Source organism: Ahaetulla prasina, chromosome 7 (assembly GCF_028640845.1).
Source record: "Ahaetulla prasina isolate Xishuangbanna chromosome 7, ASM2864084v1, whole genome shotgun sequence".
NCBI classification, from domain to species: Eukaryota; Metazoa; Chordata; class Lepidosauria; order Squamata; family Colubridae; genus Ahaetulla; species Ahaetulla prasina.
The window spans coordinates 76,586,009-76,609,151 of record NC_080545.1 but is presented as its reverse complement, the minus strand read 5'-3'; the positions used below and the strand labels follow the sequence as shown (position 1 = coordinate 76,609,151).

General features: G+C 40.5%; 1 protein-coding gene across 1 annotated transcript in view; it reads right to left on the bottom strand.

Moving 5' to 3' along the window:
- Window positions 1-16,812, bottom strand: part of HIPK2 (homeodomain interacting protein kinase 2) — a 186,420-nt gene extending 169,608 nt beyond the window's left edge. The window contains exon 1 of the mRNA XM_058189920.1: window positions 16,498-16,812. Within this exon, the coding sequence (XP_058045903.1) occupies window positions 16,498-16,516 (19 nt within the window). The 5' untranslated portion in view covers window positions 16,517-16,812. The remainder of the gene's footprint in view (window positions 1-16,497) is intronic.
- Window positions 16,813-23,143: the final 6,331 nt, after the last annotated feature.

Here is a 23,143-nt window from a genome sequence, read left to right as displayed (position 1 = left end):
ATGAAAACATAGCCTGGACACAAAGCCAAATCATCAAAGCTTTACGGAAAGCCAACAAAATCAGGGACATTCTCAACTCCAGAGGGCTACAGAAAAAAAGAAGAACTCCTACTCCCTGCCAGTCAACATTCCTTGGCTGAAGGGACTAGTAAGTAACATACTTGGAACCCTGACACCCAGCTTGCCATACTGGATGGAAACTGGAAGAAGCCAGTCCCTTAGGTACCCACTATGAAACTAACAAAGACTTTAAAGGTGTCAATCACCACCTTGAATTGCACCCAGAACCAGGCAGGCAACCGATGCAGCTCACACAGTGTTACGTGTATTGAATATCCAACCCATTTACTACCCATGCATTCAGATTTTGCACCAGCTGAAGTTTTCAAATGCTTTTCAAGGGCAGCCCCATGTAGAGCATGTTTGCAGTAGTCCAAACAAGAGGTCTAGAGCATCATCTAAACCAGAAGTCTAGAGTATATAAGAGCATGAAGGATGGAACCAGTTTTTCTCACTGCGTTAAGCTCTAACTCTGGGCAATATATCAGAAGACAGTAATCAGAACAAATAATGACTATGGTGGCCAAAGAATGCATAAATACAAAAACAGAAAGCACAGCCATTTTGAAAAAAACTAAACAAGATTCTTCCCTCAAGCTGTGAGGTGCATTTTTTTTCTTTTTGAAAAACAATTCCCTCTTCTGGTTTTTATGCCAATAGTTTTCAAAACCAATGAATTATTTTATTTATTTTATTTTAAAATCTTGAGTGTGGTAAGCAAGGGAAGTCTACCATGAGAAGTTCTCCATCCTTATTTTCTTCTCACAGGATCATTTTGTTCTGGGTGATGTACATCACTGAAAACTGGTTATTGGTTTTTAAAAAGCCATTCTGATCATCTAACAGAAGAATATTGAATTTTGCCCCAGCACTGTTGCATCATGCCAATAAATTTCCAGGCCCTGATTAAGAATAAGACCGCTAAAAAAACACACTGTGTTCTGCTAGCTTCTGTTTATCTTTCTGGTTTATTTTTGCTGCATCTTGTTTTGCAACTTCCCATTTATCTTCTCTAGCACAAACAAAGCAGAACATAAAAAAATAAAAGTACTTTATCAAAAATACTGATCTGAGTCAGGGCATATATCTGAAGGCCTCTTGTTCAAATCTACCTTTTGAGAATAAAGATTCATGCTAACTGAAGTTGTGCAAAAGCATCACAAGCATTTCATTGGTTGAGTTTCATAAAAGCCATACTGCAATTTGCACCGTGATTTATTTCTTTGTGGGTGGACTCACACATTGTGCTAAGTTATAAGTCTCTGCCCACAAACCAGAACGATTTATACAACATGCTATGCCAAGCTGAACATTTTGGATCAACACTATATGTGGGTCCTTGTGTTCTCTTTTCCACAGTGGTGTGATTGATCATATTTCTTTTTAAATTATACTGATATTTCTAAATTTAGTAAATGTAAATGTACAAGTCAGTATCTTTGTATAATGTATTTTTGGTGGGTCATGTTTGATTATGAAGTAATGTGTAAGTAAGTGCCAGCTATCCTGTAATTCTATATTAACATTAACATTCTTCTCTACAAAGAGAACTGATTTACACAAACTGAAGGCTTTGTGATATAAAACTACTCTATAATAGAGTTATAGTTTACAGCAGAGAGAGTCACAAATTATTATAACAGTTATTCTGTGTATATTTCACTGTATTTGTAAAGGCTTTACATAGCTATTCTTACAGAATTGATGTGAGGAGGGCTGCAGCTGTAGAATCCCAGTTGTATATCAGTCTCCCTCTATGTATAGCAAGCTAAAAACCACCCAATGAATTTATCATTAATACCAGAATGTAGGATCTGGGATCCAGAAGACTAATCTGGGCAGCAGAAATCTAGCCAGCCATTAGATGACAGCAAAGTGTTAGAATTTTATATATCCCACTGCTTTTCTCTAGTGGTGATCAGGATTCTGCAGCCACAATCTACTGGTACAAAAATGCCCACAGCTATTCACAGCTGGAACCAACAATACAGCATGCTAACCGGTTTATACGTACATTTTTCTAACTCAATAACAGAGGCATACTAATTCCCACGTGCTAATATAAGTCAGGGGTCTCCAACCTTGGCAACTTTAAGTCTGGAGGACTTCAACTCCCAGAATTCAAGTCCTCCAGGCTTGAAGTTGCCAAGGTTGGAGACCACTAATATAGGTAGTCCTCATATAACAACCACTGGTGACAGTTCAAAGTTGCGATGGCAATGAATGAGGGGATTTACAACCGTTCCACATAGTTGCAGCATCCCCGCAATCACAATTCAGTTCCTTCGCAACCAGTTCACAATGACAATGGTTGCAGAATCCTATAATCACATAACCACCATTTTGGGGCTCTCCCTACCAATTCCTACAAGCAAGTCAAGGGAAGCCAGTCAGAGGTTCCAAACACCTGACATTGTGCCTAATGACTGTGCTGGATTTGCTTAACAACAGCAACACGAACTGCCACAACTGCTGTTGTAAGCTGGTGCAGTCATGCAACATGGCACTTTATGACTGTGTCCCTTAGTATCAGAGTTATCAGCTACCGTTAGGGGAGGTCTACCTGTACAGTCACTGACCCAGAGTGATCCTCAGTGGTTTCCATGTGAGAAAAAGTCCAGTCGATGATATTCTCTTTTCCCAAAATACGTCAATAAAGAACTTGTATTCTGAACAACTGAAACTATAGCCACCTATATCCGTAGGCAATTGCAATTCAACCATCTTCAAAATGGACAACAAATAGAACTGAATTTAGTATATCGAATTCTCCTTCACTAAAGGAGCTTCACCTCATTCTAGAGCAGGGGTGTCAAACTCATGTCATCACGTTGTCCTCACGTGATGTATCGCAACTTTTTTCCCTTCGCTAAAGTGGGGCTGGGCGTTGCCAGCATGTGATCCATCTGGCCTGTGGGCCGCGAGTTTGACACCCCAGTTCTAGAGAGTCTCATGATTAACCGTGCATACATACTCACCTTTCAGGACAAGAAACACTTTGCAAAGCACAGATAAAGAGTAACAAAAAGATTAAGAAATTAAAAATTAAGAAAAAGAAACATAGGTAAACTAATTGCCACTATAGTCTCCATACTATTTCATGCTTGGAAACCAACCTTGTACCCTCCATATCAACAAATGACTTCATACATTGCCTTTCATGTCATAAACTTAACAATCCATTCTTTTATTCAAGAACTCAGCTTCATAAAACAACAATCTTCTTAGTCTTCCTCTTGATAGATTTACTCTTTTTTCACATATTTAAATTACAACTTGATTTTCACTTCCTATATGATCAAAGCACCTTAGCATACTTCTTTCATGCCAGTCAGTTTCTATACTCAGTCCACATTCATTCAGTATCCATTCATTTTTAAGCCTATCCGTATTTTATCACATATTTAAGTATACAAAGAACTTAAAGTGTTCAACTCACTTTTAGGTTCTTCATTACGTATCCGACTCTCACTTGCATAAAAAAAAATGTAGAGAAGTGTGCTGTTGTACAAAGTCATTTTGCTTCTTTCAACAAACATAGATCCCTCACAAGGTACAACATATTTCCTATATACTAATTTCCTGTTGCATCACACAATCTGTTTAACATTCACTGCAAATCATTCCATTTTTTTAAGCCAACAACATGCAATCATCTAAGAAAAGTATTCATTTAAGGATCTCCAATCAACATACTTCTAGTGACATCACATACATTCCTTATATGTTTATTCATAAATACCTTAAACAGCCAAAGACCCAATAGATAACCTCGTCATACTTACTGCTTGGTGCTGAACAATTTGCTAAATATAACATGTATTCTCGCACATTTTACTTCTATCGTATATTGCTTTTATTACATTCAGGAACCAACGTTTAATAATACAGTTAATAATAACATCATAATCAAACAACTCAACAAAGGAGGGATAATTATCATCATGAATAAAGAGGATTAAGTCAAGGAAGCTGAGAAGCAAGTCTCTAACACCAGGTTCAAACAACTTATGTCCTCAGATCTCACATCAACATATCAGTAAGAACTACAGAAACTGAAATGTACAATTAATTAAGGATGTACAAGATCGTTTCTTCATGGAAATATGATATCTTTTAACTATGTTCCAAAATACACAAGCCAGGCATTCCTGGGCTATCCCATTGTTTCAAGCATTGAAAGAATCACAACCATAATATCAAGTTTCATGGACTCCACACTCTGATCTTATGCTAACAGCACTCCCAGCTCAATGTGACACCACAAACTTCCTAAGAAACAACTCTGTAGGCAAATCTCCCTAACAACACCATGGGTATTGAGGCACTCTGTACCAACATCCCCCACAAACTTAGATCTTGCCATGCCCAAGCAATAGATTAATAGGTGAAGAGTTCAAGTTGACTACTTTATTACTATTCAACCTATAATAAAGGAATCTCCCCCCAAACTCCCTTGGGTAAGATAAGGTTCCATGGAGCTTGAGGAGAGGGATCAGTCTTGGATCTTTTGCAACTGGACAATTCAAGGCTTACTCTTTGCCTGGTTCCTCCTCCCTGCTTGACTGAGCATTTCCCAACAGATTTAAAGCCATCAAGAACATCATCACTGATGCCAAATAGCATGTGCCTTGTCACCACATTAAGTAACTTGATTTTATTTTTGGCAATAAATGTACCTCCGTATCAATAGCACAACCATGGGATATACACACATCTCTTCAATATGCCAACATCTTGATGGTGGATTTTGAGCAACATTATCTTAGTTCTTACGCCCTGAAACTCCTTCTTTACTTGAGATTCAGTGATGAGATTTTCATCATCTGGATCCACGGAAACGAATCATTTATCAAATTCTATCATGACTATAGCAACTTCCACCCCTTCATCAATCTCAGCCTAGATCTATTACAGAAAAAAGTCCACCCCCTTTATGTCACCATTAAAGTACACAATTGATGCATAAACATCTATTATACAGGAAATCTACTTATTGCCACACATATCTTTAAGCTTCCAACCAGGACATGCCTTCAAATATATCCTCTATATCAAGTTCTCTGCAACAACAGCATTGGTTTTGACCAACTTGATGGAGATGCTCAAATGATGGAATTAAATCAAGTATTCAGGAGACTGAACTACCACTCAATAAGATTAATGGACAAATCAACAGGGCCAAATCAGTTCCCAGACTAGAACATCAGTATTTATTTTAAGTCTATCCCTTTTTCAGTAATCTCATTTACTGTATTTATATTGCACCTTCTATATAGAAGACCAAGGCACCATATTTCTTGGATTGCATATTTCTTCTTAAACTACAACATTGGTTCCTTTGTTCTGTTGGAAGAAATACCTTCTGGGTTCAGTTCCAGGTGGGGAAAAAGACACTGGATTCATGGAAGTTGCTTGGAAAGAAGGTTTACTGATGAACAGGATCACATGGCTTGAGTTCCTGAGCAGAAAAGGGCAGAGATGCTGAGAGTGCCTTGGTTTTATGCCCTCTGTTAGGCTTTTGAATTTGAGCTTGTATTCTGATTGGTTGTCAGACTCCCATGGGCCATGCAGGGACAACTCTGTAGGCTGTGTTTTGAGTCCAAGTTTGGTTGAGCCTTGCTGGGTGGGACCTAAAGGCCCTGGGAATGGATATTAACAACTGGGAAACCTTGACCTCCTCAAGTTCAGCTTGTTGGAGGCTAAAGACGCAGCATGGCCTTCTCCAATTTAAAGAGACATTTGTTTGGCAGGCTGAGGCAAAGAGGCAGTCCCGGAATCAGCGAAATCTGGGGGCTGGGCAGGGGACAGAATGTATCTGCCCTGAGTGTGGAAGGGATTGCCACTCTCGAATTGGACTTTTTAGCAACACTAGATGCTGTTTCCAGAGCATGATACCATAGTCTGATCTGAAGGATGCCAATACAGCTGGGTGGTAATGTAATGAAAGGGCTTTGGGCAATTCCTAATATGCCTCTGCTAGAAGGAGCTAGATCTTTGTTATATAGAATAGACTGGCCCAGGCCTTTAATGGCCCATTGACAAGGGGAGGGGGGCTGAGTTTCTGCCTCCCTTTTAGGGGAAATATTCTGCCCTTTTAATATTTCCTAAAATACCTCATTTTCCTAGGAAAGGAGTAGGTGCTAACTTCCTACAGTTCATTGTACTTAACTAAAGTGCAATTACCATAAACCTATGAATTTCAACTTTTATAAAAACCATGACAAATAACAGCAACATTTACTGGCCTACACTTCAGTTCTTTTATCCATAAATCTACACCTTCAGTTCTCTGCATGTATTTATCAACTCCACTCCACAAGATCAGTCTTATCTTCATTCACACCTTTTCATCTTTCTTGGTTTCATACATACAGTACATAATGCATCTATCTTTCTTTCATTTCTTAATTCATGCTCTTTATCACTGATCTTTTTTAAAGTACAAATCACAATATTTTGTATCCTCAATTAGCCCATAGATTATCACCATACCCATCATGCCTTTGCTCTAACGTTATTTCAGCCAGTGTCTAGGTTCATACACAATGTAGGGTTCATTGCACCACAGATCATTAAATCAATGTGCAGTAAGCCAGGTTTGAATGGCAGGCTGAGTAAAACCCAACAAAATCAAACAATGTCATAGCAATGGGTGAACCATATTTGTATGGATATTACTGAACTAAAAACATATCTAATCAGACATTATCCTGACTTGTTTTATATAGAGCAATAACTGGCCAAGAAACAGAATTCTAAACACATTTAGGCAATGATTGCAGTCTTATAGACCGCCCCAGCAAACATAGAAGGTTGCACATAGGAAACTGAAAGCAAGAATAACTGTATCTTCATCAGAAAACAAGGTTGGAAATCTACATTGATATTGACATAAACATTTCCATAATGACCTCTAAATAGATAGCCTCGGATAAATTCTCATCATGCTTTAAAATCCTGACATGAAGGTAGTTTAGGCCCAAAGGCATAGAGCAGGGGTCTTCAACCTTGGCAACTTTAAGACTTGTGGACTTCAACTCCCAGAATTCTGGGAGCTTTACTGGCTTTGCTGGCTGAGGAATTCTGGGAGCTGAAATCCACAAGTCTTAAAGTTGCCAAGGTTGGAGACACCTGGCATAGAGGACATCTGAGAAACTGGCCCTCTTCAATCTATAATTGTCTAACATCCCACAGCTGGTACCTGGATATGTTTCCAGGGTTTGGTTTAATGACCGTTCAATTTCTATCAGCCAATGCTAGAGCAATGTTTGTATATTAGTCTACATTTTGGCTTTTGATCTTGGATTAAAGCTGGATATCTGTCTTTGGACACTGTAGAATTACCAAATCTGGGCTGCAAAACTTCATAAGACAACTGAATAGCAGCAAAGGGATTTGGGAAACCAATATTTGCTTCCATCTGGTACATCGTACAGATTTTTACAGACAAGATCTGAGATTCCTACTGCAAATGCCCCATTTCCGGCTTGAACTCTGTAATGAACAACCGCTTTTACCTTTGGGAAGAGGTCTGACCCATTTAAAATTAATTGTCAGTGCTAGTTGCCCCACAAGATCCTGCTCTTTCTAATGAACAGATTGCTTAATCTGTCTTCCTTGCTTATAAAAGACAGCAGGTCTTCCGCCTCCTGCCATGGTGCATAAGTGAATACATGCATGGGGCATTTTTACCTGGTTGTTCCTTATTGCTCAGGAGGTGGGAAAGATTGCTTTTGGAGACCTGAGAGAGCTGTAGTCAATCAGGAATAGACTGTATTAGCTAAGCTACATAAATTAAGATTCTTACCTGGTAAAAGGCAGTTTCTTAGGTTCCTTCTAGTCTCCAAGCCTGTCAAGATACAAAGAGCTTCTGAGCTTTCTTGCCTATGGGAACCCCAAATCCTAGGAATGTTTCTTAGATCACTGATCATGCCTTCAAGCACTGAGCGTCAGCAAGTCCCTGAACCATTTGCACTGCTATCTATTTATTATAAGTGCATCGTACTGTTTATGATAAATGAAGCCATTTCTGGCACTCAAAGGCCTTTCTGCACAGCGAGATTGGTGGAAAGGGACCATAAAAAAAAAAGTGACTCAAACCTTTTTTTTAATACCTCAATGGAGCATTTGCCAGGGAACACCCACTTTTTATTAATCATGGCATTATTAAGATGTTCAATTACCAGCATCCGCATCCTGCAGCAGTCTTACTGGCTTTGCAGAAGTTCTGTTCCAGAAGGCTCAAGAGAATCATTATTGATTCAAGGCATCAGATGCCAAGCACTAGTTAATACTTGGGGAAGGTAGAACTGAAAGTGGGAAAACACTTACTATGACAGCAAAGCAAGAAGCAAGGCATTTGTTGCAATCAGAGCATCATAATATGAGAAAATCCACCTTGGCTTTTTCTACTCCAATACTGAAAAATAGTTTGACAAAATACAGAAATGGAGAATGAAGTGTGTGGTGGTTTTTTTAGGTACAAAAACCCAGCCTACAAGCTTCTTTCAGTGTGAAATGGATCAAAATCTTATATACTTCACATTAGTTTCAATAGCGATGACAAAAGATGATTCTTTAAAACAAAGGTCTCCAACCTTGGCAATATTTAAGACTTGTGGACTTCAATTCCCAGAATCCCTCAACCAGCAAAGCTGGCTGAGGAATTCTGGGAGTTGAAGTCCACAAGTCTTAAAGTTGCCAGGATTGGAGACCCCTGCTTTAAAATACCATTATTTTAATAATCTGGATCATTTTCAAATTGTTTTGTTCCTAGCTGAGCCAGAAATGCCAGTGGATGATATTAGATGCTATTCCTAGTGTTACACTTAAGAGAGCAATATGTAGAGTTGGTTCCTGGTTTGAGGGGACAAAAGTATAATTTCCAGTTGGGGAAATGGGTTTCTTCTCATTCATGTTACTGAATCTATCCATTTTTAATCTCAAATCACAGGAGGAACACAGACACTGCGTTATGTTAAGACAGACTTTTGCCTACATCCAAAGTAGATGTACATGTTGCTAGCAGATGTTTTGGATCAGGGGTCTCCAACCTTGGCAACTTTAAGACTTGTGGACTTCAATTCCCAGAATTCCTCAGCCAGCAAAGCTGGCTGAGGAATTCTCGGAGTTGAAGTCCACATAAAGTAGCCAAGGTTGGAGGCCCCTGTTTTGGATTACAATTATCATAGCTGCTTACCAGAAGAATTGAAATCCAAAATAACTGGACTTAACTGCTTACCAAAAGAATTGAAATCCAAAATTTACTCTACCTGATTGACAAATAGCTCTCTGGGACTTCAGACTAAAGTCCTGCCTACCATCACAAGGTGGTATCAGGGACTGAACCAAGACCTTTAACATGCAAAACTCACCTGTCAATAAGCTACAGCTTTTGCTATATATCTCTTAATATGATTCTCACTGTTTCTGATGTACTGCCCTCTGTACCTTAGCAGCTGGCACATACTATGTATGAATTTTTGCCCATACGTGATTTTGAGAGTTCTTGGCTATGTTGACAAAATCCAGCTGGCCTAATCATCTCTCTACCCCATAGTAGATTACATAAATAAAAGTGAAGAACTGCTGATTTAATACCCTGCTTTATTTAATTTTTCCTATTTGCAGGATTTCAGATGACTCTTGGCTCTGCCTATGTCTCCAGATCATTTCTACACTTCTTCAGTTCTTGTTGCAAGGAAAACTATATTTTATAGTTTAACTATATTGTATATTATCCAAAGGTGGTATGCAAATATGAAGTTTAAAAACAGCTGTAGTGAAGATTAGTTTGCATTATAGACCTATCTAGTGATTACATTTCCCTTTTGTCTCCTGTTCAACCACTCGGCACCATTCTATATTTCTACCCTTTTTCCCCCATCATACCACTACAAAAAATTCTTCTCCAAATTCATGATATTATTCATGATACATGTAATTTTCTCTTAACAGTCACCTGCTGAATTTGAGCTGAACAAATGGTTCATTTGTTTTCCAGCTAACACAATTACAAACTCTGTAAGAATACCTAGTCAATCTGATGTAGATCCAATATTCAAGTCCACTCAGAGCCAGGGAAACTAATAGGTGACTTTGGAACAACCATTATCTCCCAACTTAATCTACCCCTTGGGTCTTTTGTTGGGTGGAAAAAAAAAACATTAAAGGAAGAATGCTGCTGGGAATTCTCTAATATGTCTTTAACTAGATTCCACTATTGTTGTCTGGGGATATGTGTGTACCTGAGGATGCAAACTGGGTCATCAGATGAAGGGCATATCCTGCTGAAAGCTTCCAGACAGCATTATCTGCTATTATACCTAAGGGGATTTTCATGTATTTCATTTGCTAGGGTTTTTTCTATAGACATTGAACAATCTTACACTTCAGTGTGTGTGTTTTTCGAAGCAGATACATTACAAAGGCAAGCAAGATTCACCATAGGTCCCTGAACAGTATTTGTTGGCTTTCCAGTTCCCAGCTTTCCTAAATCTAAGGAACAAACACAAACCTGCAAAGTTTGTCTTATTTGGGGCTGGGGGAGGAGAGATGTGCTTCTTCACATTTGTCAATTTGTCAAATACATTTTTTTTTTTTTTTTTTTTTTGTTTACATTTATACCCCGCCCTTCTCCGAAGACTCAGGGCGGCTTACAATGTATAGGGCAATAGTCTCATTCTATTTGTATATATTTACAAAGTCAACTTATTGCCCCCCCAACAATCTGGGTCCTCATTTTACCTACCTTATAAAGGATGGAAGGCTGAGTCAACCTTGGGCCGGGCTCGAACCTGCAGTAATTGCAGGCTTTGTGTTCTTAATAACAGGCCTTACCAGGCAGAGCTAAACTTGCATCTACAAGAAGCACTGATGGCCATTTTTTTAATAGAAGATTAGACAGATCTATAGAGATTACCTAGCAATGTCTATTAATTGTACTGGCTAAAATATAACCAGTTTCAGATTTAAATTTTCTGAATTCCACTTGTACAAAATGGAAATTGGTGTTGCTTGGACACCCATGTTCTGCTTGGGGATTTCCAACTGACAACTGCTGATGACCAGATGCTGAATTAGATACACATTTCATTTGATCCACTACAGCTCTTTTTACCTTCTTACCTCAACTTAAGTTTTTTAGCAGCCAGATGCATTGCCTGCTTAATCTCTAGGAATTTTCAAGACCTAACTTTATGTTTAAAATCCACAGTTCCAGAGGATTGGCAGAGGCTTTTTCCCCCCTGGATTGGATATGTAAAGAATGGGCAGACACTGCTCAAGATGGCAAGTAAGCACTGAGGAAAAGAAAGCCATTGAGAAATAAGACAACAGCAAAGATCTGATAGTTCTGGACTCAGACACATAGGCCCAAAGCCAGTGAAGGCTATGCAGAAGGATCAAAATTAAATGGAAAGACATATGCTTTGCATGGAGATGTCCTCTCAATTCTTGGGTCTCTCTATTTAAAATAACCTAGAGCAGTGGTAGTCAACCTGGTCCCTACCGCCCACTAGTGGGCATTCCAGCTTTTATAGTGGGCGGTAGGGGTTTTGTCCGATACTGAAGCACTTTCCTTTTTTTTAATTTAAATGACTTTTTAAAAAAATTTCATAGCATTATTTAAAAACATTTTCATTAGGTTTTCATAAAATTCCCCTTGACAATTTAAATTTCTGAAAATATACTATTTGTATTGCCCGCGCATAAGTTTAGTTCACATTACGTTAAGTGAAACTAAATGGCGCTATAGTGCAAGCCTCGTCCCAGAATAGCTCACACATCTCCCCCCCACACCACCCAGCTGTAACAGACAAACAGAGCTGGTAGCCGGCGCCCCTCCCCCAAACCCAATCCACAATGCGCGAGAGGCATGTGCAGATGACAATACACAGCGCATTACTGTGGAACCAGTGGGCAGTTAGAAAATTTTACTACTAACAGAGATACAAAAGTGGGCGGTAGGTATAAAAAGGTTGACTACCCCTGATCTAGAGAATCAATTATCTCCCCCTGCTGGTGATTCTGGAGGATCCTCTTAAAACCCTTGAAAATGGGGAAATCAGTGGTGGGTTGCTACCAGTTCGCCCCAGATCGGGCAAACCAGTAGTGGTGGTGGCGGGAGGCTCCGCCCACCTGCCTGGATGCTTCTGCACATGTGCAGAAGCTTCTGCGCATGCACAAAAGTGTCACACACGCGCAGGCGCACATGCATGAGCGAACTGGTAGCAGACTAAATTGAAACCCACTACCGGGGGAAATAATTAACACTGATTCACTCATATACAAGTAGTCCTTGACTTATGACCACAATTGTACCTAAAATTTGTTGTTAAGTGAGGCATTTGTTAAGCAAGTCTTGGCCCATGTTGTGACCTTTCTTGCCACATTCCTTAAGTGAATTGCTGCAGTGGTTAAATCAGTCACACGATTGTTCAGTGAATCTGGCTCCCCCATTGACTTTGCTTGGCAGAAGTTCACAAAAGAGGGTCACAGGACCTCCGGGACACCTGCAATCATCATAAATATGAGTCAGTTGCCAAGCATCCAAATTTTGATCACATGACCATGGGGATGCTGCAATGGTCGTAAGTTTGAAAAAGGGTCATACGTCAATTTTTCAATGGCGTTGTAACTTTGGACAGTCACTAAACGAACTGTTGTAAGTCGAGAACTACCTATATGGACTTCGCTGTCTTCCTCAATCCGAGGTCACTATAAAGTTGGGCTGGATTCTATGTATATATAATTTGCTTGGTGCCTGCAAAGAGTGGGATAAAAAAAAATCTAAAAACAAACAAACACCAAGTAATGTATTACATGTATGAATAGAGTGCTACAGAGACCCAGGTTTTCCAGTTTTTCCTATGATCTTAAACAGAGAGTTTTCAGCAGCACTGAATTACCTTTTTACAGAACAGAATTTATTTTCTGAGGGAAGGAAATGATGGCCAACATTATACACGGAAATATTCTTTCAGAGGTGTTATATTTATAATGCCCATATGAATTATTAATATACTTTTTGTTCTGGATATAAAATATACTAGACTGGGGATACTGAGCAAAGTCACCTTACAACATTTTGCCCACAAATTCTAATAATATTTATATATTTATATTATAAGGAATTCTGTGCCACCCTCTTGTTGCATATGCATTGCCCGGACCAGCTTAATAAGCCTTTTAAGTTCAGCACAACATTCAAAAACGTTTAAAAGGCAAAATGCAAAGGCAAAACTGCAGTGCTTAATAAATAGCACTTGTAAAAAGGATTTCAAAGATGTCTCATTAAAGTCGCAAAGCAGGCAAAGGTGAGCGATCACATCTTCCGAAATGTGCAGTGCTGGTGAAGCTGAAATAGTGGTAGGCTTCCTAAAATGCTAAAGGATGATCTTTAAACACGACAAAATGCACTGGACCCAGCTGAACCTCTCTTGGTTCCCCAGCCTGTAACTAAAGGTACAATGGTCCCTGTGAAGAATACAGAGAATGGAGAAAGTATGCAACAGTACAAACTCAAGCAAGATTTTTCCTTAGAACAGCAACAGACTCTATGGGCACAGAGGATAAATACTGTCAGGTCTATCAGTCATTTTTACCAGAATTCAGATATTGGAAGCAGAGGGTAAGAAAGCTCCCAGCTTCATCTTGACTCCATTCTTGCCACAATGTCAACCAAACGGTAACCTTCACAGCCTTATCAAAAGTTTGGGTAAAGGATGCACACAAACGAAAACCAACTTCCTCACTTTGGAAACCTACAGGCCTGTGAGAGTCCCAGTTTTGTCTCCTGAGAATCACAGGGGTTGTATTCTAACATATCCAGGGAAGACTATATAAGGGAAGGCCAAATGACAGCATCAGCATTAAACATAGGAGGGAACGACAGGCTCAAATCCCATTCTGTCATCCGTAAAGGTCACTATCAGCCATCAAACTTATTCTGCCTAAACCTAAACCAGTGTCAAATTTGGCAGCCAATGTATGGACTTCAACTCCCAGAATTTCCCTGCATGGCTATGGAATTCTGGGAGCTAAAAGTCCACACATTTTAAAAGTTGCCAAGTTTGAAAAACACTTGTCTAATCCTTCATATCTGCCAAGGTTGTTTTGAGAAAGACCCATATATATGAAAAAGGCCCTATGTTGTTGGATAAAGGGCAAGGTGAAAAGGATTTACACTATCCTTAATTACAAGAAAAAGAAAATACTACCTCCAGGATGGAAAAAGTCCATTTAAAGTAGCCTTGACAGATCTACTGGTTCATTTGTAAATGACTTTTCAAGAATAGAAACCATACAATATATTCAGCAGAGGGCGCTTTAGGGAGTTATTTAAAGAGAAACCTTTTCTTTCTTCCTTTTTTATTTTTTTAAGCATCCCAGGCTGATCTAATCGCTGCAGATTCTTTTCTTTCTTCCTTCCTTCCTTCCTTCCTTCCTTCCTTCCTTCCTTCCTAGTTTTAATAACACTAGCACACTTTGTCTCTTAAAGCAACAGAAGGTTTGTCCCTTATTTTTTTCCACCTCCCAATCCCAACCTGAGTAACCTTCACCTTTTTGGATTCTCACTTTTATTACATATTTACCCTTCCTTCCTTCTTTCCTTCCTTTCCTTCCCTAATGGCTACCTTTTGATCTGATAAACTCACCATCTGGCCATGAGAGAAATCTGCAACCATAAGTCCATACCTGAGTCTTCTGTTATTCTTAGGTCTATAATTTCTGCCCAAGCAACAAAGGATTTAAAAGGAACTGGTGAAAGCGATTTACCAATCCATGCATTTAGGACAATCGACTTCAGATCATAACTTTTACAGGCCCGAGGAAACCGGTACTTAGGAAGGGAAGAAAAGATCCGTCTGTACCACCAACGTCGGGTTTTCTCTTAAGTTTTATTGCACTCCTTCATCTGGCCAAAAGAAAAAGAAGAAGAAAAAAAAGAACGAACTACTCTCTCTTTCACACACGCTCTTAGACAGACTCATCCGGGTTTCGCATTTTAACCTTTCTGGGGCTGCGATAAAAAAGAACCAGACGAGACGATTCTTGAACTGAAAGCACTAAATTAAACGGGGCGTCTCTCCCGCATTTTCGGCAATCAAAACCGAGCCCGAACGAAAGAGAAAAGGGGGACGGCGGGGAGTGGGGAGGGACGACGACCGAAAAGCGCAAGGTGGTTTTAAACGAAGCCGGCTTCAGGTATTGTTCTGTCTTCGTGGTGGACGAAGCGAAGAAGGACCAGAAGCAGGTACAGAAGGGGGCGGGGAGGGGGGGGGCGCGAGAAACACCAATTTAGATTCCAACGAAAAAGGCGAAAAATCAACTTCGCGATCTTTTCCCGCAAACCGCTTCAAGTGCCACCCGCCCACCCAACCTCCGAGCCCAGTTTGCGTGAGCTCGAAACAGAAAGAAAGAAAGAAAGAAAGAAAGAAAGAAAGAAAGAAAGAAAGAAAGAAAGAAAGAAAGAAAGAAAGAACTGGACATGGACGAAGCTCAACAGAACATCGCTCGTGGGTTCCTTCTCCTTCTCTTCCTCCTCCTCCTCCTTCTCCCCACAAATCCTCCCCTTGACATCTGGCCACGGCACTCGGCTCCGGGAGCAGCTCGGATGCCGGCGCGTTACCTGTAAGGCATCTTCTTCTTCTTTTTCTCCCCCTACGGGACCTCGGGGCTTCAGCCAGCGCTTGGACAAAACGGGCACCTTCACGAGCCGGGAAGGTTTGGAGGAGGAAGAAAAGGAGGAGGAGGAAGAAGAAGAAGAAGAAGAAGAGGGGCTCCTATTTGTGTGCGAGAGCGAGCCCCGCATTAGAAAGCGCCCGACGGGCCGGCGGCGCAGCCCCCGCCTTGTCAATTGCATTGTTCCGAAGCCGGCACAGCCAGGAGATTCCCGCAATCAGCCACCGGCCGGGGGTGGGGGGAGAGATACACCCCCCCCGGGCGCTCGCACTTTCTCCACAATCCGCGGGAAGGGGGTGTGGGGGGTTGGATGGGATGGAATGGGAAGGGAATCGCCTTCTAAAAGATCTCCCTAAAGCGCGAGGGGGGGGGGGGAAAGGGCGAACGAGACGACCCCGCGGCAAAGCCACCCGCGCTCCCCCGGATCTGCATTTGCTCTCCCCGGGCGCACATACAAAGAAGGGATCGGCGCCTCCTCGGATCTCCGCGCCGTTTCCAACCGGTTTCTCTCCCCACCACCCAATCGATCCCGGGAAATCCAAGGCAGCCGGCGGAGGTGTGTGTGCTGGGGGGGGGGATATCTCCCCTCGCTTTCCTCGCCTCCTTTCGCTGCCTCCCCCCCCCCCAACCTTTCTCTCTTTTTCCACCCGCCCCCCCTCCACCCGCCCCCAAGGAAAGCCGGCTACGGGAGCGATGTCGAAAGCAGGAAGAGAAAAAAAGCCCCTTCGAAGATCCGAAAGCTGCCCTTACCTTCGTACATGGGAGCCATCGGTGCAAGGAATTCTGTTATTCATGGCAACGGAAGAAAAACGAAGCAGGACTTCGGCTTGCCCACCCCCCCCTCCCCGCCGCCCCTTTAAACTCAATAGAAATCTGCCATCTTGCGCCTGTGTCTCTCCGTACAGCCGAAACGGCCACCAGCCTCCTGCATCTCGCTTCAGTTCACGGAGAAAGGCGGCGGGCGACGGGAAGCCGCAGAGGAGTCCATCCAAGAGCTGCTGCACCAGCCGCCGAAGGAGAAGAAGGCGAAGGAGAAGCAAAAATAGAAGATGGGCAGGGAGGGGGGGCGGAGGAGGGTGGGAGGGAGGGAGGGGAGGGGTCGTCGCCCAGTGAACGGGTCAAGTGGGAGGGGAGGGTGGCTGGAGGTCCCCAGATTTAGGGGCTTAGGGGCGGGAAGGGGGACAGGGCGATCCCCGACCTTCTCAGCTCAGCATGTCTGTGCGTGTGTTGGGGGGGGGTGTGGAGAGAGAGATTTCTGCAAAAGTTGCGTTCGAAGAGAGAGAGAGAGAGAGAAAGAGAGACGGACGGACGGGGGAGAGGCAGCGAGCGAGCAGAGAGTAGATGAGCAGCGAGCAGAGAGCGAGGGGAGAGAGGGGGGGGGAAAAGCCCAGGGACTTTGCACATAATCGACCGCCGATGGCATGGATCGCCGCTTCCCAAAAGAAGCGAGGGGAGGCGGTAGAGAGAGGCCCAAACACGCCGGCGAAACCCGAACAACCCACCTCCCAGCTGCCGAGAGGGAGGTGGAATCTGGTTTAACCACGCGTTTCAGTCGGGGGCGAGAAGAGGCAGCGTGGAGCGAGGAGAAAGAACGAGGAATTGGGAATTGGCGGATCCCGAGAGATCAAGAGAGATCTGTTTTGGTTTGCAGCCAGTGGTTCGGATTGTATGCCTCTTGGGGTGCAGAAGATCTCTCTAGCTTCTTCCTGTTGCTTTTTGTACCTGGTACCAGGCCAGGGAGGTGGAAGATGCTGCTATTATTATTATTATCTCTTTTACTCATTAAACATGAAAGTCAGTGATAATAATCAGTGATTATTTTTTTAATAAGTGTTTTTTATTTATAACACAACACAACATAACAAACACAAAACACATAATGTACATTCCCTTTTTACAACTGTTTCGTAGTGGTGATTTCCTAATATTTACATTTTCTCCTAATTCCCTTTATAATATTTATATCCTCCTTGTCCCATTTGTCCCTTATTACTCTATAATTCCTATCACTTATAATATTAAATTTGTACATTTTATACACTATCTTACATACATCTTGCACTTATTGTTTCTCCCCTTTCATCACTAATCAGTGATGTTGTAACAATAAAGTGCTGTTTTTCTATTGTGTGTAGAAATTCCCTCACATTTTACTTATTTAAATTTCTCACCATTTCTATTTTGGGCAACGTTGAAAGGTCTTCATTTCAACAAGGGGGCACAGTAGTTTGGTTGACTTATGTGGAGCAGAAAAATAAACTAATGCGTGGAATTAGATTCATTCAGAGTTCTCAAAATTCAGTTTTTGTCTATCAGCCTGCCCAATTGTTGGATCATGCACCTCAAAAAGCTGAATGCTTTTGGCTTTCAAAAGGTTGCACATCCCAATAGTGCAAAATCTATTTTGCAATGCAATATGCATTTTGCAATAAAATAAAGTCCCTTTCAAAACAAATGCTCTGTTTTCTATTTGCGTTCGCAATTTTCATTGGCTGACAAAATTTCTAAGATTTTGAATTTTTGAATTGCTTCCCCTCATGTCATTTTTATTTTTGAATTGCTTCCCCTCATGTCATTTGCTATAAGCTGAGTGAAAGTGGATATTTTGGGGGCTTATTGTTTAGAAAAACATTCAGTGTTGCTTTCAAGATATTTTTTTTCTCCTAGAAAACACCACATCAAAACCGTGTTGATACATTGAGTGTGATGGGCAAGCGGCCTCCACCTGCGTTCGTTTTAAGTGGTCCATCTCTTTTGCTCGATTTCTCCCTTGGCACTGCCAACTCACTCCTTCTAAGTTGTCTTCAGGACATTTCCCCATGGCTGCTGGAAAAACCCTTTCTATTTCAGCTTTAAATGGAAATTAGCTCTATAGACAACTCTTGGGTATAGTGTTGTGTTTTTCACAATATACAAATTGGCTCCAGGATCACCTCCCAGGGTGTTCTTACTAACAACTCACTCAAATCAATTGTTATCCACACTATACCACTTAGATAAACAGATATCATAACACAAGGGAATACAAGTTCAGACCAGTGGCATGTTTGTTGCACACTGGTTCTGTATACCTTCCCAAAACAATTAGGCAAAGAAGCCACTGACTAAATCTTAACCAAGGTTATCCTGCAAAAAATTTTTTTTTCCAAAAGTCTTGCCCCCTGAAAAATGTTTGGTGATTATGATAGACCCTTTCAAACTGAACACAAATATAATTTCAGAATGACTGCATTATGTAGGAATCTTGAAAAATATGAAATTAACTTTTAATTAATTAATTAATTAATTAATTTACATTTATATCCCGCCCTTCTCCGAAGACTCAGGGCGGCTTACATTGTCTAAGGCAATAGTCTCATTCTATTTGTATATTTATACAAAGTCAACTTATTGCCCCCCCAACAATCTGGGTCCTCATTTTACCTACCTTATAAAATGGAAGGCTGAGTCAACCTTGGGCCTGGTGGGACTAGAACCTGCAGTAATTGCAGGCAGCTGTGTTTAATAACAGGCTTCTTACAGCCTGAGCCACACCGCGGCCCTTTTTTTAATTTAATTTAATTTAATTTAATTTAATTGCATAATGTTTCTGACATGCTGCATGAATTTAGCACGACTAAAAGTGTTTTGCTGCTGATTTTTGTTTGCATTCTGTGTCTGATGCATCTCACTGTAGTGGCCAGCACTGATGGATTTCAGTTGCCCTGATACCATTTTTCAATTGTGACAAAGTCCTGGTGAAACTTTTGCCATATTTATCCTCACTGCTCCTAGATTTTGGGGAAAGAAGTCCAAGTGTGACTATAGAAAATGAATCTTCAGTGACATATTGCACTTCAAGGTCTTGTATGCTGTAAGAAGTTTGCCAACCAACTGAATATAGTTGGATGCTTTGTAGTTGAGAAAATTCTTGGTGACATCCTTGAATGCTTTCCAGGTGATTTTTCTCTGGTCCAATTAACAGTCCTTTGAACCACTTGTCATTAATGACATATCTGATCTGTAGACGAACAAAAACGCCTTCCTTAATCTTGGCATCAGATTTTTTGGAAACATCTGTCTCAAATCATGAAAACTTTTACCTTCTTTGTTCATCACTTTCACAAATTTTTTCATCAGCCCAAGTTTTATGTGAAGCAGAGGCAAAAAAATATATTTGATGTATTAACAAGTAGTTCATGTGCTACTCTTTTTTTTTTTTTTGCGGGAAAGCAATTTTTTCAGTGTGGCCATTTCTTTTCAGGGTAATGCGACTCTCACATGCTGCATCGCTCCACATCCATCCTCTAAACCCACCTACCAACTGTGCTTTGGGTGGTTAATCAGAGGCCTTGAAAAGACTCTGGATTTATCCTCCAAACAGCAACCAACCATTAAGGTATCCTTGCATCCACACTACCTAAAGCTTCTTATGGAACCATTGACAAATTTGTACTGAGAGCTTTATGCCAGCATAAAGTTGTTTGTCTTGATGTGTTTCTGAAAAGGGAACATTTCTTTGAGAAAAAAACTGTCTGGAAGAAACTGCACTGATGTCATGTTTGTTCTACAATAAGTGATTGTCCAGAGAAGGCCATTCAAGTTTGAACTAAAACATTTTGGAGAACAGAATCTGAAGTGGTTCTCTCCTTCAAGCAAATATTGATGTATAGATCAAGTTGACCGAAATCCATGATTTTGGTGCCATAAGAGAGCATCCTGAACTTTTGATATATATAGAATAGAATAGAATAGAATAGAATAGAATAGAATAGAATAGAATAGAATAGAATAGAATAGAATAGAATAGAATTTTTATTGGCCGAATGTGATTGGACACACAAGGAATTTGTCTTGGTGCATATGCTCTCGGTGTACATAAAAGAAAAGATACCTTCATCAAGGTATAACACAACACTTAATGATAGTCATAGGGTACAAATTTAAAAATATATTATGTATTTCCTCTATCTTCTGTTAAAAGGCAATCGATTGCTTCCTCCCAGAAGCACCAGAAGTGATACTCAACAAGATTAGAAAACTTCCTTCCCAAAGATGACAATCTCCAGATGTGTTGAGAATGCAACTCTGAGATTTCTCAGGAATCCTAGAATTTAGAGGTGCCAGTGTAGGGAAGGCTGCTGAAAATAGCAAAATGCAATTTCCACATGCATGGAGTCGGCAAAGTAAATACTACATTCGTATCTACTACATTCATAATTCACGTGTTGTATGAATTCAGGAGTAATTTAACTATGGTTTCTTGAATGAACCACAATTGGCTGTATTCACATAATGCATTGAACTAGAAACCGTGGTTTACATACCACAAGGGCTGATTTCAAACGACGTGTTAAGCAAAAATCAAAGTACAGCAGTTACAATAATATATAGCTGCAATGCATTGGGCCAGCTAACTGTTGTGTATGGGGAGGTGATTGCTAAATACCAGACACCTAAATGGAAGCCACATTCCTTCCTAATCATGATGACCTGCCCCATGGCGCCATGTGATTTCCTGACTTATGCATTCAGGCATTTTATTAATCTCATAACTCTCTCCTTCTACGATAACTCAAAGCCATGCATTTGCCTGGGTTTGCCAGTATTTTATATTTAGCTTTTGCCTTGGAGTTTTCCCGAGCAGAAACATGGGTAATCCCTGCAGTTGCAGTGAGAGTTAGGTTTGGGTTAGAGTTAGAGAGTTAGCGCAAGAAGCAACTTGAAACTCTGTTTGGACAGTAATTTATGTGGGGAGTCTCTCTCTTAATACCTTGTTCCCCTTGTTCCAGCTTTGAAATGGAAATTCCTAAGTGAATGAAAATACCATTCATTCATATAAAATACTAAACCAAAATGTGTTTCTTGGTGGCATTTTTCATGGGGTTCTGCATATTATTATCAAATGATAGAAATAATACTGCTAATAATTTATTAAATTAATATGCTACCCAACCCCCAGCAACTGCTAGACTCATAATTCTACAGATACCTATATGGCATAGTGTTGCATGAAACCAACCACTGAGTTTTGTAAAGTATAAGGTATGGGATGTGAACATAGTAAACTGTGCCTTTTCAATACACAGTGATTAAAGAATTCTTTAGCATGTAGCATTGCAACATCTTCATAATGTTTTATGAACTAGATTAGAATTTGTGACATTGGTTTGGATTACAAATTGTGAGAAATCATGGTTTGTTGAGTAAACTTCAACTGCTGGGTTTATACAACACATTACATCATGAATAGGTTAACTATGATTTGTTAACTGAATCACAATGGCTTGTTTGTAAAGTACAATAAACCAAAACCAAACCAATCATCTTATGACTAGTGCAGTTTGTGAACTATATCACTCAGGATTTCCTTAATTTTATTTCCAAGAAAATTTATATTTAGAAAGAGTTTGCTTGGTACTTCTGGACCAAAACATCCACCACTATCAATTAAAAGCAGCTAGCCAGTTATTGGGTTTTCCTCTCCTTAATAGGATATTTTTTTGGCTGGAAAAAGGTAAAAAAAAAAAGTGCTTGTCTACAAATTAAAGACAAGAACACCCGGAGCTTCTTCCTTTCTTCAAAGAAGAGATAACTCTTTGCAAATTTATAACCGGAAAAAAACCAATGTTCCCTGCTCTGTGCTTCCTTTTTCTTGCTAGCATTTTCCAGCAAGTGCAAGGTCTGTTCTATGTATCAATTTAAAATGTTCATAGAAGAGCAGGCAGAGATGGTGGGGGGGAGTTAAATGTACTATCGGTTTAGAGTCCTTGTGTTACCAAATAGATCCAAGTTCGCCCCCTCTTATGAATTCCAGTGACTCTTATCTAGCACCAATTTAGTACTGACCATTTGTTGACTAGTTTCTTGTCTATAGAGACTGAATAAATCTTCTATGCTGCAAATTTAGGAATGATCCTGGTTAATTGCTCCTGACATTGCCGTATGTTTCTCTCTTTCATTCAGCTGAATTAGAGACAAAAAAGTCTGTACCTCAGACCGAGCCGTCTCCAATCTAATGCTCTCCAGATATGCTAATCCAACACATTTCAATGGCATCAGTTTGCAGAACTAGAGTCATTCGTATGAATTTGATAGAAATGCTAATCTGATACCTGTGAGAACAATCAACCAATGGAACAGCTTGCCTTCAGAAGTTGTGGGAGCTTCATTACTGGAAGCTTTCAAGAAGAGACTGGACTGCCATCTGTCAAAAATGGTGTAGGGTCTGCTTGGGTGGGGAAATTGGACTAGATGACCTTCAATGTCCCTTCTAACTCTGTTAAACTGTATCTATTTGTACCTGTACCTATAGTTCTTGTGACCATTGAAATGTGCAAAGAAAGGGAAATTTTTATTTTAAAAAAAAAGCAAGGAAAGGAAAATGAACAAAATATTAAGGATTTTAATGAAAGAA